This window comes from Phyllopteryx taeniolatus, chromosome 19, assembly GCF_024500385.1.
Source record: "Phyllopteryx taeniolatus isolate TA_2022b chromosome 19, UOR_Ptae_1.2, whole genome shotgun sequence".
Taxonomy (NCBI): domain Eukaryota; kingdom Metazoa; phylum Chordata; class Actinopteri; order Syngnathiformes; family Syngnathidae; genus Phyllopteryx; species Phyllopteryx taeniolatus.
Genome location: NC_084520.1, coordinates 1,391,364 through 1,408,373, shown reverse-complemented (window position 1 = coordinate 1,408,373; position 17,010 = coordinate 1,391,364). Strand labels below are relative to the sequence as shown.

At 44.4% G+C, this 17,010-nt stretch overlaps 1 protein-coding gene across 1 annotated transcript in view; it reads left to right on the top strand.

The window, feature by feature from the left end:
• Positions 1-1,935: 1,935 nt before the first annotated feature.
• The window catches only part of jmjd1cb (jumonji domain containing 1Cb), a 100,817-nt gene continuing 85,742 nt past the window's right edge, over positions 1,936-17,010 (top strand). Inside the window, exon 1 of the mRNA XM_061756678.1 lies at positions 1,936-2,315. Coding sequence (XP_061612662.1) covers positions 2,160-2,315 — 156 coding nt within the window. The 5' untranslated portion in view covers positions 1,936-2,159. The remainder of the gene's footprint in view (positions 2,316-17,010) is intronic.

The window sequence follows — 17,010 nt, the reverse complement described above, 5'->3', positions numbered from 1 at the left end:
GAGATCCATCCAGCCATCCATCCATTTTCTGTACCACTTTTCCTCACTGGGGTCGCAGGCGCGCTGGAGCCTATCCCGCCTATCTTCGGGCGAGAGGCGGGGTACACCCTGAACCGCTCGCCAACCAATCGCAGGGCACATATAAACAAACAATCATTCACACCTACGGGCAATTTCGAGTCTTCAATTCACCTACCTTGCATGTTTTTGGGATAATAAACTGAGACAATTGTTTTTGGCAATAAAGAAAAGAGGATCGCTGTTAGCAAATACCTGGACTCACTCGCTTTAAGAAAACAAAGCCCAAGTCCGAAATCTTGGTGTTCTGATAGATTCTGACCTGACTTTCAACAGCCATATCAAATCAATAACTAAAACTGCCTTCTACCATCTGAAGAACATATCCGGAGCTTGCATGTGCAAAGCAGACCAGGAGAAGCTCATCCATGCTTTTACCTCAGGCAGACTTGACTATTGTAATGGTCTTCTGACTGGACTCAAAAGAAACAGTTTTTGTTATACGTGACGAATTAGTCCCTTCCTGGAAAGACGCAAGGTGGCGGCAAATGAAGCTACATTCAAATATCGCTAGCAGTTTGAAAAGTTGCGTATTGAAGCTTTAATACACCTGGGAACTGTGCTATATTTTGAAAATATTTTGATTGTTCTGCCTGTCGCTATATGTCACTGGCATAGATACAGTAGATGACCAAACTACCAAGTATATATATATATATATATTTTAAAAGTCAATAAATAATAATTTTCTCATAATTGATGATCTCTCACAGCACACTAAAATTGGGAATCACTGCTTTATCGTCAGAAAAAAAAAAATGAATTTGAATCAGAAAAACAGTGAGCTCGAGCGTGGCTTCGTATGTTGATGATTAGATATGAGCCGACACGCGTGCCATGAGCCCTTTACGTGTGATGTGCGTGTTTGCGACTGCATGCAGATATGTGCACGCTTTGTGTGCAACGAGAGTGCGTATGGGTGTGGGTGATGGATTCGTAGCTACTTGTTATTCATGAAGGCGGTTGCTGCAGTCTGCAGCAGTGTTCGGGAGATTCCCAGTGGAGATGTTCTGGTCACACGGCTTGTCTGGGATGCCATCGATGGACCACAGTGGAGCAGAAATCTACTTCAGTCAGCATTCATATATATATATTTTTTTCCAACTGGTAATCTAAACCTCTGCGCACTATTGTACAAAGCTCCAAAAAATATTTCAACTAATCTAATAATTGGTGCCTGTGTTCAAGGCAGTTGGCCCAATCCATTTTATTAATCTCGTAAATGTGCAATCCAAATTACGTGAACTACCAAATTGGCACAACGTGCAAGTAAGTGTAGCATTTTTTTTTTTTTAAATGCTTGCATTATTTTGGAAAAATTATTATTATTTTGAAATCTCTATCTATCTATCTATCTATCTATCTATCTATCTATCTATCTATCTATCTAGCTAGCTAGCTATCTATGCTAGCTACTGTAAAGAGTAACAGAGGAGCTGGATAGATATGCATGCTAATTCCATGGTGGAATTTGAGAAATGAAATGATATGTAGACTGTAATACTTTGCATCATTCCGAATACTGTATAGCAATGTTTCTGTTTCTGTTGGCTTTACACGTCATCGGGTCGTTTTGTATAGTCGTCTCGGTCAATCGAGCAGGTGTGATTGTAGCACGTACAAGTATTGTTATTAGGTTCGCGGGCAGACGAGCCAAGATTGGGGGAAAATAGCGCGGATTTTGGCGGAGGGACAGTATCGTGCTGCGGTCTGGGAATGTTTCACTATCCAGCGGAGAAACACTAGCATGAATTGGAGCTGTGATGCGGTTCAGTGTTCCAGCGTTTTTTTTTTCTTTTTTTCTCTCTTTTTTTTTTTTTTTTTTTTTTTTTTTTTCCAAGCCATGAGAAAAGGGACTGACGTTCGAGCGGGTGGAGACTGGAGACTACTACGTTTAAATCCCACGGGTTGTTTGCCCCTCTAGCAGCGAATTGCGTTCGTTTTTTTGGGTTCCTTTTCTTTCGGGTGGTGGCGTCCTTCAGAGCTCTTTAATGTCGTAATAAGCTGCTCTGTAAGGGCGTCGTAGTTGGGAAGTTTTTTTTTTTTTTTTTTTTTTTTTTTTTTTCGGCCAGCGAAGGGCCATGGCTTTCGAGGCTCGGCCGGAGCTCGTCGGGAAGAGGTTCCTCTGCGTCGGCGGGGACGAGCCGCCAGAAATCGGCGACATCGCTCGGTGGCCGTGGAGGTCCGGCGTCATACGAGCTGTGAACCATCGAGGCAGTGACAATCTCGACCTGACGGTAAGGGAAAAAAAAAAACGCCGCCGCCGCCGCCGTCGCCGCCGCCGCCGCCGCGCTTGTTTGTAACATGCAACGCGACTGGGCGAAATGTCGGTGGTCGGTGGCTGGCCAGCAATGCAGTTGTAGTAAGGCAGACATTATTGTGTGTGTGTGTGCACTTCGTCTTACACGTCTCGGCAAATAAAGTTTGCTTGCGAGACCACCACAAAGCAGGCCAACGTGGAAAGGGCGCGTTATTGAACAGAAACCAACGGTGGTCTACCAAAAAACGGTGCATATGTTATGACGTGTTGGAAGAAGACAATCAGCCGTGAGTCCGAGGGGCGAGCTTCGCTTTCTGGCGAAATGAACGACAATGAACAAGCCGCCGCATCTTGTCGTGTTCAGATGGCAGCTGCAATTGCAAAGCATGTGAAGGAATTTCACTACCGAGCGCCTTGAACGCTTTTAATCTGCTGTATGCTGCGAATCAGCTGACCGGGGGGGGGGGGGGGGGGGGGGGTATATGGGGGGGGGGGGGGGGGTTGGCTTTCCCGATTTAGCCCCTTATTCGATCGAGATTGGGTTTCCTGCTCGGACCCAAGACCCCTTCCGAATATCCTCGTCAAGCCCATCAAACTGTCTCGCCGCAGGCCGAACAATGGGCACTTGTCGCCTGAAATATTGCCTCGCATCTCAAATCACCTTGTTTAGACCCCCCCCTCCATTGCAATGTGTTGAATCTCGAAAACGTGCAGTCATATGTGGGCAATACTTTTCTTCACCTCCAAAAGAAGGGATTGTCACACGGCGTTAACAGGCCAAAACCAGCAACAAGAATGAAATATTTGCCCCGACAAGCCCTTTGCTGGCAAATGCACAGCCAGTCGTCTCTCACTGTTAACCTTGTTTTCTTTTGTTCCGATTGCTTTTGTCTCGCATTGGGCCACAAATTTGGATTTGATCATTTTCAAAGGATGAATGTCATTTCGTTGTCACCTCTCCCGTGGAGATGTTATTGACATTAACATGGTTTTGTTTATTCATCTGCAACTTCCTGTCTACACTTTTTTTTTTTTTTTTTTTAAATACACGTACAGTATGTTAAACGTTATGTGATTGAGAGGTGTTCCCATTTCATTATTAAATTGGACATAGAATGATGAAAACTTCATTGGTTTCTGAGTGTCACAAGCTGAAATTGTCATAAGTCAACATACAAGGTTATCGTCAGACAGTAACAATATATAAACGATTCATATCATTCACGATGGGTAAGTATGATTATTCACCCATACATTTTCTATATCGGTTTTAGATCAGAACATTTTGAACGTTCTGTATGTCCTTGACTTCCTACTTCCATGCCTCAATTGTGTTGGAGAGAACATTCAGAAATGTAATTGGCCAGAGGGCTTGCTCTAAATCTTCTAAGTTCCCTGACGATTAAAGCGAAGAGCACATTTTTTTTTTCTTCTTACAACTGTGGATAAGGTGAAGGCGGAAGCCATTTACAATCGTGCAAAATCACAGTCAACGTAGCAGACAGGCTCAACTCTTGTGAGTTTGTTGTGTCGTACGAGTAGTGGGGGCGGTTTTGAAGGGGACGGTTTTGCGGCTTGTTGTTTGCGTAGTTCTATTCACTGTGAAAATACAAGCACATTCCCCAAAGGAAACCCCTGTCGAAGTCTGTGCGTCATACGTTTAGACGCTGAATAGAAACGGGGATTAGCCAAGTCAAAGCATCCCTATTTAGGCCAAGTGTTTCACACACAGAGCTCCCGCTATCCCGTCTGGAGCATTGAACACGAGTGGCGAAACGCTAATAAACACCTCAAGTGTGGTGAATTATTTCGATCGGTGTGCACAATTACTGGGCAACTAGTCACTGTTTCGTGAGTTTCTGTAAGCTTCCAGGCGATGAACCATAATATTGGACTCTGTCCATATTGGTGTGCGTATCCCGTGTCGACCATGAATGAGCTTTTAACTGGAGTCCATGCCAGCTGACTTTGGGCGAGAGGCGTGGTACACCACGGACTGATCGGCAGTCAATCGCGGGGCGCATATAAATAGACACCCGTGCACACTCGCAATGTCGAGTCATCCAATAACATTTTCGGGGGTGTGATAGGAAACTGTGGTATAGATGCTGCCCTACCTATGAACACTCAAGACATCTCGTCAGGTTGGATTGATAATCATTTGGTGTGCTGAAATGGGATCCAGAATGGATGAAACCCGACATCCTTTCAGCTATGAGGATTGCAAGTGTATTCTCTCATGTCCACGGTCGTTCCTCAAATGTACAGTATGTTGTTTGTATCATGCGACAAACACTCCGAGCTTCCCTAATTCTCGTACAATCGGTTCTTGTGTGCGCTGTGATTTAGACGGTGAGTCGTGTTCTGGTTTAATGCCATACAATGGGGCGCCTCTCATTAGCAAGAGGCTTAACGAGTTTAGTAAATACAGTGTAGAGGGATTGGCGATTAGATTGGAAGAAGTGTGTCAAGCCAAGCTGTCTAGCTTTTGTCAAGGGTCTCTGGTTAGATGGGCCAGTTGTACCACGAATATTGCAGACTATTTATTACCTAGGAGTAATAGCCCTCTGAATTGTAATCACAAGGTGGCGAATGACCCCCCCCTCTTTATAGATAGCTAGCTCGATAGCTATATATGTACTTTATTAAATCTCATGAGGTAATTGAAGTTGACAACGGCCCATTTAAAAGAGAGTCAATGACTCAAAATAAGTGTTTGGGCTATCCAGGCCCAGTTAATCTTTACAGTAGAGCATTCCCATGCTAATCTTTAATCACACGAAAGCCTTGAAGGATACTTTGAATACCGCCTGTGCTCGGTCTGTCCTGTTGCAAGGAATCTTGTACCGCGGCACGCTTGTGGCTTCGAAGTTGAACACAAGCAATATGTTACATGTTTTTTTCTCAAGTCTCCATCAACACTTCCAACTCAACCTGATATCCACTGCATAAAGTAGTAGCAGGGTTCTAGACCTGCTCCAAATGTCAAATACCTTGACGTAGCATCTGTTGTGATTTGGATGCTACGCCAATTGACGTGACTTACAGAACCAATTTTGTGAACAAACAAAGGCTCGTTTCGAAGTTGTAATATTCCGTGTTCAATCATGCAAAGATAAACTCGGGGATATTTTGTAAATATAACTACTCGCTGATAGAAACTAATCACAAAAAAAAAAATGCACATACCTCTAACCTCGCAACCTCCCATATTCCATAACCACCGTAATCGTCTTGTTCGACAGTGAATGGAAAGAGAAGATTGTCTGGCCTTGCCTCCAGGAGCCTTTTGTTTTCCATAACACTCTCCTTTGTATGTTTGCGTGCGTACAGTGGCTCCACTTCTAGTTTGCTTTCACGGCTGCGGCCCTCCGTTCACGCTGTGGCTAATCAGCAGAAAATGACAGCAGCGTATATGCAGGGCGTTGCAGTGCAGCAATGTACACAGCAAGATATTTCGACGCCACGTATGAGCATGTGTTGGCTTGTGAATGGCAGCAGTGAGGTTAAAAAAAAAAAAAAAAAAAAATCGAACACTCTGCTTGTCAGTTTAAGAGCAATGGCTCATTGAAATATCCCGTCATAAAGTAGGTTACACACAATGGTAGCAAATCATGTGTATGCGAGTAAAAATTGAATGTGATTTCGCAAGGGGGGAGTGGGAATTTATATTAGGGATGTTTTAGCAATTTCTGACGGTGTACCGTATTGGCAATTCTATGTTTAGTACATTTGGGTCGTTGCGCCGTCAATGCAACTCCGAATTGATTTCCTAAGCGCAAGTAGAGCTGCGCGTTATTACGATATATATTGCAGTGCGTCGTAAAATCGGAAACTGCACTACCCTCTATTGTTGATATCGTCATTTTAATATGTGGGGTATTCGGTTAGCTCTGCTGCTACACTAATGTAGCTTCAGCGACTGTAAGACAACAACCGTTGCATTTCCAGTACCAGTAGTGCAACATCCTTTTTCGTTACTCTCCACGCTTTGTGTGTGAGTGTATGCGTGCTGACCGCGAACCTGTGCTGTATAGACGCTTAAGTCATGGTTGAAATGCAAATACAAAATGCAACATTGATCACAACCTTAGGACAACATGTCAAATGTTTTTTTTTTTTTTTTTGCCACTGCCTAACAAAAGGATTGCCGAACGATGACATCGCCATCAAGTTTTCAAAGTTAATCTCACGGACGTACGTTTCCCTTCGACAGCAGAAAACAAAACTTGACAGTTGTCGCTTTTGAGGCTCATTTTATAGCGGCAGTATTTAAAACACAGTGTTGTGCGTTGGTCAAAGGTAGTGGGAGTGTTGTGTTGGTGTTGGGTGTGTTTGTTTTGTTTTCCGGATGGTTCTCCACTGCTGTATAGCGGTTTCATGCAGTTTGGTTCCAGATATTTTTTTACGTGATCAGCGCACATTGTTTCTAATTTGGAAGTTGCCGAATTCAGTTGGAAGACCGCTAGCCGCTCAGTCACTTTGGCCTAGCATAACCTCTGACCCCCCCCAGCTGTTGCACTCTTCGGTGGATCAAGAAACATCTGGTGAATGTTATCATCCATGATGCTTTGCTGCTCAACCTAGTGGTAAAGGAGTCCAAATTTGGGCTATAGAAGACCCAATAAAATCATTAGCCTCGGTCGTATAAACGCGAGTCCACCAAATTTGTTGTCACGTGAACACCAGCTAAAACGTTTAGGGGAAGTTATTAGGGATGTTGTTTCACAAATAATCATGTAAACTACACAAAGGTGTTTTGAAACCCGTTTTCAAAAGTCATATAGTGTACGTCAAAGGCTTCACACCAACAGCTTCAACATAGTGCAACATGATGTACTATGCGCAAAATGAGTCAGAAATAAAGGAAGGGGCTTAATCATGTGTTCAAATGACGGAATGAGTTGCTTGCCATGACAGTCGCATTACATGTTATCCTTTCTCTCTCTGTGAACAAAGAACATTGGAAGTCCATTCCCATATCAAGTCTAATCTGTACAACAAATGCACTTGTTGGCGTTTCCTCTGCAGCATCCAATCCAAATAAACGTAAATCAACAGTTCATTTGGTCGAATGAGTTTCAGGGAAGCAAATTGAACTGCAGTGTTGCCATGTGACAGCCGCACGTTTTTATAAGGCGTTAGGCTCGCATTGTAAGTGGATACGCCGAGTGAGGGGTTTGTTTTCTGGTGCCGAAGCAAACAATGTAATGTGAAGCCAGGATGGGCTGAATTGCCCGCTCGCTTCGGCTACTTGCTGGATGTACCCTCCCCCATCTCTTTCCAGCTCTCCTTCTCACACATGCACACACACACACACACACACACACACACAGAGCTCCATTGCGCTACATAAGTCAGCCATAAAGTCTCCTATAGGTTCACAGGATAACCCTGGGAATACATTACAGCCTAGTACGGAACAGCTGTTGGGATACTGTGCTTTCACACTTTGTATTCTCATCGCATTGCAGCGGTGAAATTTGCATTGTAGTTATGTTTTCCTTCAACCACATAAATGATATTTAGAGAGGTGATTTAAAAAAAAAAAAAAAAAGAAAATCATTCCAACCCAAAACCAGGGAACTTAACCATTCATCCAGAGTTTTAACTAGCATGAAAACAAGCACAGCTATCAGGTTTTTTCTGGTTTTTTTTTTTTTTTTTTGTGTTTGCGTCCTGTCAACAGTAAGTAAGATATTTCATTGTATTGTATTGTAGCGTCTTCAACGGTGGTCAATCAACAGACCTCTCTAATTGAAACAACCATAAGGTGCCAGAGCGTACCATGGAGTTTTCTAAAACGCTTTGGCTGGTGCGAGATAAGTGCATCAGAAGGACGGAATCTTCCTTGGCTGTGCGTACAATGGACTGCAGGAAAAAAGAACATCCCCTTGGTCGGCTTCCATCATTCGAGAGAAGGAATGCCACGCTAACCAAAAATTCTTAAAGCAAAGCCTTGACAACACCAACGCAGAAGAAGCAGGACCATCGGCACCATCAATGTTTTACACCAGACTGCGCTGCCACAGTAATTCCTCCTCCTCCTGCTCCTCATCTTCTTCTTCTTCTTCATCATCATCATCAACAGCAACATCATCATCATCAGAATTGTTGACATGTATGTGCAGGTACTGTACATTGTGCATGTGCTTAGCAGTAAGTCGTAAGTACTGCATTTTTTTTTTTTTTAAGGGAGTGTAGCAATGTTGTAAGATGTTTGTAAGCATTTAAAATGCCATTAAAGTGTCTTGGGATCAGTGTTTGTCGTAAACCGTTAATACAACAATTCTAAACTCTTTCAGGGGTTTCAGTTACCGGTACTTGCAGAAATTCACTATTTTCGGTCGGGTTCGGCGCCTTTGCACCACAGGGCGTGGGATCCACTGTCATACTGACAAAAAGTTAAGGATATTGGGGTTTTGGGGGAAATTTCAGAATGACCCTAACATCAACTTTTGAAGCGAACTTAATTTGACCTTTGCTTAAGTTTTGAATGCACACACAATTTTTTTTGTTTTTGCACAAATTGCTGTTCTCTAATAAACAGTCAAATGGCAAAACACACAACAGATGTTTGATTGTGTTGATTTCATCGTATTTATTTATGAAATTTGTACTGGCCAGGCCAGCGTCTGTAGCGTCTCGGTGACCCAGCACAGCGCCGTACCGGTCACGGGCCATTGGGTCACCACTAAAGACCCACTAAAGAGGCTCAAAAAAACATCTTGTAAACTTAACACACGGCAGAGAAGAGTGTTTTTAAAAAGTCTGCCAAATCTGAATGGATAAAAAAACATGCTTAGGAGCGGGCTGCCCATTCAAGAAGGGCTTGAGGTATGGTCACATACTTTTAATACAATATGGATCGCAAGCAGACAACATAATGTGATGTAGCGTATCAAGCTAGTGCTAGCACTAATGTTTGTACGTAAACACGCTGGCATTCTGTCCAGTCATGCTCTAAATCTTCGGTAAACATTGCTTCGCGCGTGTGAATAAACGTTGACAACGGCTGGCAAGGGAGGCGGAGCGCCAGTCACAACACGCAATCCTATTGGTCGACGTCATGGTGCGCTGTCGGAGACTTGTCGTTGATATGTCACACTACACGGAAGACATCCCAAAACAATCAAACATGCTAGACTCTTCATTTTGGTGTGGTAGGGCTATCGTAGGGCCAAATCGTTGGTCGTGGATTATGTCAGAATGTCAGAGAAGTTTCTTCAAAACAACTGAGACAAGCCTGAGGACTGCATTGAAGTGAACTCACAACCAACCAAGATTGTCCTTTTCTGCAGTCTTACCACTTCGAATTTGTCTGGTCCTATCAAGAAGGGCCTTACGACAAAACCACTGTTTACCGTGGGTGTTGTCTTTTCTCTTCTGTCTGTCTTTGAGAGATAATTTACTGAGAAGTTTGTCCAATTCTTCACAGTTGTCTACATTTCCAGAAAATCCGTACGTTTTCTGCCATTTTCCGGTGAATTGTGTTGTACCCTTGTAATCAATTTCAGCCAAACGGCACTTTTCCTTTACTTCAGCCTCGGAAAATGGGACAAGTGGATTTTTTGGTTAACTTTGCCGCCATTTCTGATGGTCTTATTTCATATAGGTGTCTAGATATGGTTCCTCAGTTTCGGGAAAAATTCAAGGTGCCTGACTTCGGGTCGAATACCAAGCTTCTACTCCCAATTCGGAGCGGGTATTCCTGGTTTTTTTTTACTCACAACCCTTGGTCAGTTTTAGATTTCCCAAACTTTGGACATTCATTCTCACAGACTGATCAGTTTCTGTGTCCTGAAACTAAGAGTTTCTCTTCGGAAGTAGCGATCTTCAGACTATCTAATTCTTTTGAAAATAGGAAATATACTAGTCGTTCGACAATAGTTATTCTGTGCTATTTTGCCTGTGTTATAAGAACACTGACCTGTGACAATCTCTCCGTTGGTTGAGACACGTTTGTGTTCTCCTGGCGGAAGATGTCCTTGGACTGGCCTCGTGGAAAGGAGGACTTTCCGGGTCTCCTGGAGACTCGGACGGTGCACCGTTTTCAGTCGTCGTCGATCATCCACCGAAGAGAAGACGTTGTCATCCGGGTCGAAGGACCAAGTTTTAGAATGTCAGAGAAGTTTCTTCAAAACAACTGAGACAAGCCTGAGGACTGTATCGAAGTGAACTGACACCAGCCAAGATTGTCCTTTTCTGCTCGCAGAGGGACAGCAGAGCAACTCACTGGCTGAGCGCTCACCAAGACTGTCAAAAGAATTGCTGCCCCCGTCCGCTGTTTATTTGAAGCAAAGCAGGATGCAACACAGTGGAACTTTACCGAAATGCGAAGGTGCACCAGAAAAACGCTGAGATCGTTTCCTGTTGTTCGAACAGTTTCTAAGAGACAGCATAGTTACACGTCTCCTTGAGTAAGTGGGGAAAATGACAGCTCCCTTGTCTCGTCCACAAATCTGCGTGGGCGAATTTCTACCAAATGTGAATATGCTTTAAACATAAACGAATTCTTTCACACACGCGAAAAGAGGTTTTGTTGTTGCCAACAAAATATGTCGGGCCCGATCCGCGATAACTAATCGGGCTAATATTGGGGCTAAAATCCTGTTGTCTGATCTAGGCTTGACTGATTACTTGAGCTTTAAAGTAATTGAGTTACTTTAATGATTACTTGATTTCACACGTAACTAAGTTAGATTACAAGTCACTTTTTCGTTACTTTCAGCAGCTGGCAAGTGGCAGGAATATCACTTATCCACAGTACTCATCCATCCATTTTCTGTACCGCTTATCCTCACTTGGGTCCTGGGCGTGCTGGAGCCTACCCCACCTATCTTTGGGCGAGAGGCGGGGTACACCCTGAACCGGTCGCCAGCCAATCGCAGGGCATCAACCGTACCCATTACTTGGTAGTATACGCCGTAGTATACTTAGTGCAAACTTGACATGCCAAATACAGTCAGTACCCAAACATGTAAACAAGCACAGCGTTCTCAAGTACACGTCTCTAAAGATTCTTAGCTGATAAGATGGACAGACAGACGGACGGACAGAACAAGCAACCCTGCATTTTGTTTTCGTTCTTTGGTTTCCGATAGTGTGTGGGTCCATGAAGGCAACTGCGTGTGTGTGCGTGTACGTAAATATATGAGAGAGTGGCGGTCAGATGTTGGGCTTGGGGAAAGAGACAGGACTGCACTGAAATGTTTTTTTTAAAAGCATGATTCCGGCCAACAGTACTCATTTTATTTGCATTATGGTCCCCCGACAACACACACACACGCACACACACACACACACACACACACACACTTGCTGCCACCCTCGTAATTTTGATGCGAAGAGCGAGAAAACCTTTTTTGTTACCGGTGACAAGTTTAGCAGCTGTTTAACTATCAACGCTGTGGGTGATTGACATGGTAGGAAGCACTTGCCGCTTACTTACGTGAACGTCAAGAGTTGCAGCACGTTAAACTAGCTCACGAGCAGCCCGGACTCCAGACGACGTGCAAAACGCTCACTTTTCATTGGAAATATTATTTAAGTATTGTTAAGTCCTTCAATGGGTCAGTCCTTGCGTCCGTGACGATTTCTGACCGCTCACTTTGTTTTTTGTAAGCAGTGCACATCAGCAGTGACATGCTTTGAAGTACAGAAGCAGCCATGGAGAAAAAGCCCAAGAAAATAAAATAACCTGGAAATGAACTTCATTGAAAAAGGGATTTCTGTATGTTTACTTAACAACAGTATTTTTTTTTTTTTTTTTTAGAGTGCAAACAAATATTTGAAAACTGGCCTCAAAGTGGATGTTTTTGATCAAACGAGAGTATTTGATTTGGCTGGCAGCCATTCAAGGATATAACCCACCTCTTGTCCAAAGTCACCCGGGATAGGCTCCAATTCACACGTGGATGGATGGATGGATGGATGGATGGATGGATGGATGGCTGATGGATGGACAGATGGAAGAGCGGTCTTGTTTCCCTGAAAACAAAAGTCGAGTAAGAATGATGAACAGTTTCCCCAGTGAGAACAAGCAGTGAGTGTGCAAGCACGTGGAGTGCTTGTTTACAAAACACTATTACCAAGTACTCGCCGATACGTATGTACTGTATCGTCCACAGGCTCCAAGTTAATTTTGAAAAACCTTTTCCCGTGGCAAACTTGAGCTTGCCCTGTTCGGTCAGGTGTACTCAAATGTTCGGTTTTCGGTTTTATCAAAGTATGAAATCTCACGGTACGAGAAATATTGCAGTATTGTGGAAAAGCTCGCGGCATTGCAGGAAGGTTGACCGTACAGGTGGGGCAAAGAGGTGAAAGCAGGAATACCCCAAAAAATCAAACTAGTGAAATTGTCCACTAATTTAACAGAATTTATTGTCATCATTTTTTAAAGTTAGAACGTTAGCAATTGCTGCTATTCTAACTATCGATAAAAAGTACTGGAACACTCTTAAAGGGAATGCAGGTTAAGAAACAGCCAAGTAACGATAAATAAAATAATCATGGGACTCCTCCGCAGTTTCTTTTCTTCTGCCTCGTGATATTGTAAAATGATTTATTTACGTACACATTACATTTGAAGAGGGAAGGATGTAAAACGATTGAATTAGAATCGTTACACCGTAGCATGTCGCAATTCCTCCCAATTACGCCCTTCCAGGTCTCACTGTCATTGCCCACGTGAGCATTGAAGTTCCCCAGCAGAATGATGGAGTCCCCAGCACCTCCTCTAAGGACTCCAAAAAGGGTGGGTACTCTGAAGAGCTGTTTGGTGCATTGGCACAAACAACAGTCAGGACCTGTCCCCCCACCCGAAGGTGGAGGGAGGCTACCCTCTCTTCCACCGGGGTGAACCCCAGTGTACAGGCGCCGAGCCGGGGGGGCAATAAGTATACCCACACCTGCTCGCCGCCTCTCACCGTGGGCAACTCCAGAGTGGAAGAGAGTCCAACCCCTCTCAACAGGACTGGTACCAGAGCCCAAGCTGTGTGTGGAGGCATAGCCCGACTATATCTAGTCGGAACTTCTTGACCGCACAAATCAGATCGGGCTCCTTCCCTGCCAGAGAGTTGACATTCCACGTCCCTAGAGCCATCTTTTGTAGCCGGGGATTGGATCGCCAAGGTCCCTGCCTTCGGCCACGGCCCAGCTCGCACTGCACCCAAACCCTATGGCCCCTCCCACATGGGAAGGGGGACCCACGTTACCCTTTCAGGCTGTGCCCGGTAATTTTTGTCTCGGGCCGCATTGCAGTTATGAGGGCCGTTAGAACAGTGAATTGTTTAAACACCAAATCATATTATTACCATTACAGAACAAATTGAGGGATAACTAGTTTTGAAATCAGAAGACAGGGATAATAGTTTTTTTCAAGTATTGTTTAAGTTACTGTAGAACAAGGGTTTGGTAACGGAAAAATATCTCAACATTGTTATTATGACAATTTGGATACAGATTTGAGCAAAAATCACAGAAGTTGATGAGCATGATTTGCTTTCGCGGGCCACATAAAAATGATGCCACATCTGGCCCCCGGGCCTTGAGTTTGACACCTACGATGTAGTGTGACATATCAACGTCAACTCTCCGACAGCGCACATTGACGTCGACCATGTTTATTTTCTCCCTTCTCCTCACTCCCTGCTCTCTCTTCGGTGCCCTTGCAATGTGCACACACTTGCGGCAGCAGAGCGACTCTGCACCGTAAAAGGCTGGCTGTGTTGGAACTCCAGTCGGCATCTTTCGACGAAACGGAGCACTTGTTCATATGGCTCCTTATAAATGTTAGTGGCTGATTCGAGTAGCGTGGATGCTGCCACAAGTGGTTTGGAACTGCCTGCTTCTTGAAAAAGCGTTTTTTTGTTTTTTTTTTAGTACATTTCCATTGAGTTCACCCCAAAGGATTTGACGAAACAATTGTCCAATGTTCTTGCTTGATTCATGTAAGGAAGTCTTGCGAAACAGTCCATCGATGTGTGGGGGAAACCTGTTCTTACCTGATCTGGGAGAGTCATGGTCAATGCAATGTTACCTCACCTGTTTTTGAGACGTCTCTCAATGTTCATGTAAGCATAAAGTTGTGAAGGGAAGACTCGACTGTTTGATGGCTTCAAATAATACATTTAATATACATTCATCTTTGATTGAATAATTGTACTCGTGTACTGGAGCCCAGATTTTGGAGCTACTGATACATTATTTCAGTCAAACACAATGTTCGTATCTGCCCGTCCTTGTTCTTAAACAATTCATTGTTTTCCTACTGATAAAAATGAAGGCACACATAGAGAGGAACACAAAATGAAGGATATAGCTGGCTAGATTCAGAGATACAGTGAGGCGCGATTGCTGTTTGAGAGAGTTCAAGTGAGAGAGTGACTACTGTTTTTTTTGTTGTTTTTTTTTCTCCCAAACGCAGAATGCAGGAGAACGCGTTGTATAGCGATTATTCTTAGCTCTCTTAGGGTTGCTGTGTCGCAGGGTGAGCGAACGAGACAGAGAATTGGAACATGAGAGAGCGACAGAGAGAGAGAGGGAGTTCTTTCTGCTCTGTCTGGCCTCTCTCCCATAGCAACAGCGACTTAGCCACGTGAAGGCCAGTTCCTTTGAGTTCACCCACTGCACACAATTTAACCCCCTTGCTGCTGGATTACAGCACAATAGAGCGGGGAGAACAGAATTACAGATGCTTATAGATAAAGCATTCAAACTCTGTCTGATTTAGCAGTTTAACTGTATTTAGAGTTATTTAATTTGGGTTTATTTCATATTTTTAAAGCGTAAAGCAGAACCTCAGTTCACGAACGCCCATGTTCAAGAATGTTCAGACAAATATCGCATCAGTTAATGAGTTATGTTTCAGTTCACAGTATCCACGTGGAACGCTAAGTTGCGCTTTCTCACCCACAGCCTTAACATTTGCTCCGTGCGTCAAGTAGTATTTCAGGTATCTTTGTTTGTTGCTGTAAATTAGCCATCGGCATGGCTCCCAAGTCAGTGAAAAGTGCAAGTGATTGTGCTATTAGGAACCCTTGAAAAGTGTTTCCGGCAGTGTCCGGTGAGCGCTCACTGGAGGGGCCTACTCCCAGAGCCGTCGCAAGCGCCCTTCCGCTTGCCCCTCCCCGCCACCGGAGAACCCATTCACCATCTGCTCCTTGCAAGGCATCTGCAGCCGCCGGCGAAGGCGACTTGGTTCCGGGGCTGGAAGGGATTCATTTTATTTCTCTTCATTTTAAAGGGAAAAATTGCTTTGGTTAGCAAACGTCTTGGTTCATGAACAGAGTTGTGGAACAAATTCGATTTGTGAACCGCAGTTCCACGGTATAGGTTGGGGCGGCTTTGGCTCGGCGAGCAGACAGGTCGGTGGTTCGAATCCAGGCTCAGACTGTGTGTTGTGGAAGACACTCAACCCTAAATTGCTCCCAGTGGGCCTTGCGGTGCCTCGCGTGATTTGCTGAAGGTGAACCTCTGTAAACTGCTTTGGGCACCGCGATGGTGTAGATAAAGCGCGACACAAGTGCACTGCATTTACTGTTTTTCAGTTTTCTGCACCAGAATCAAGTTCATCACTGCAAAACACTGTATTGCACTGTATTTTCTTTATTCATCTCCTCCTCAAAGTACTCCCTCCATCTACTCAGCCCCTTTTCTTCGCTTATCAGTGCACTTCCCTCTGTCTTTTATCACCCTAACCTGCTGCAAACCCTTTCCAGCTCGACCCCTCTGCCTGGCCAATTTCCACAACTCCTGTTCCCCTTCCATATGTCAAACCTCTCGTCCAACTCATCAAACTTTCTATTTGGTCTTTGCCACCTCCCTCTTCACCCCACATGCCCTCTCCTTGTACTCCTGTCTTTTCTCTTTGGTCTCACGGTCCCATCTCTTCTTTGTTAATCTATTTGCCTGCCCACTTTTCTGAATATCCTCACTCCACGACTGTCTCTATCCTCGTTTATCTGCCTACAGAATTCACCAAGTGCCTTCCTGTCTGTTTCCCTAATTGCAGTTGCTGTGAGTCCTAACAACATCCTCCTTTTCACCATTTGAATACGCTGTTCTGCCTTCTCTCTTTTTCTGTTTCTCACCTTCATAGCCATCTTAAATATGACCATCCAATGCTGTCTGGCTAGGCTCTCTTATATGCAACCACCGTAGTTTCCAATCTGTCTCAGGTTACTACTTCTCCTTCTGCCTCCGTTCTTGAAGCCGTCCGGAAGTCTTTCTCCATGGCCTCACTTAACTCCTCCCATGCCTGAGTTTTTGCTTCAGCGACCACCAAAGCTGCATTCCTCTTGGCCAACCGGTACCACCAGCTGCCTCAGGATTCCCACACGCCAAAAAGGCCCGATAGGACTCTTTCTTAAGCTTGATGAGCTGCCAGGGCGGCGATATGTCTGGCTGCGAGGTCTTCCGCCGCGAGGTGCACCACCGCCACGCTTGATCGGTGGTTCAAAGTTTTCTGCCAGGAGGAACGAAATAATCCAGAGGGAACCTGCCGTACCCTGGTAGTTTTTTTTTGGTGGGGACACAAGGGGAACTCAACCTACCAGGGTACCTAGGGAAGTTCCTGCAAAGGTACCTGCGGTGGGAAAGCCCCTATTGTTCTCAGTCTTTGCACAGGTTTTCAGCACTTATCTTGAAACATATTTAATGTATTTAGAAAC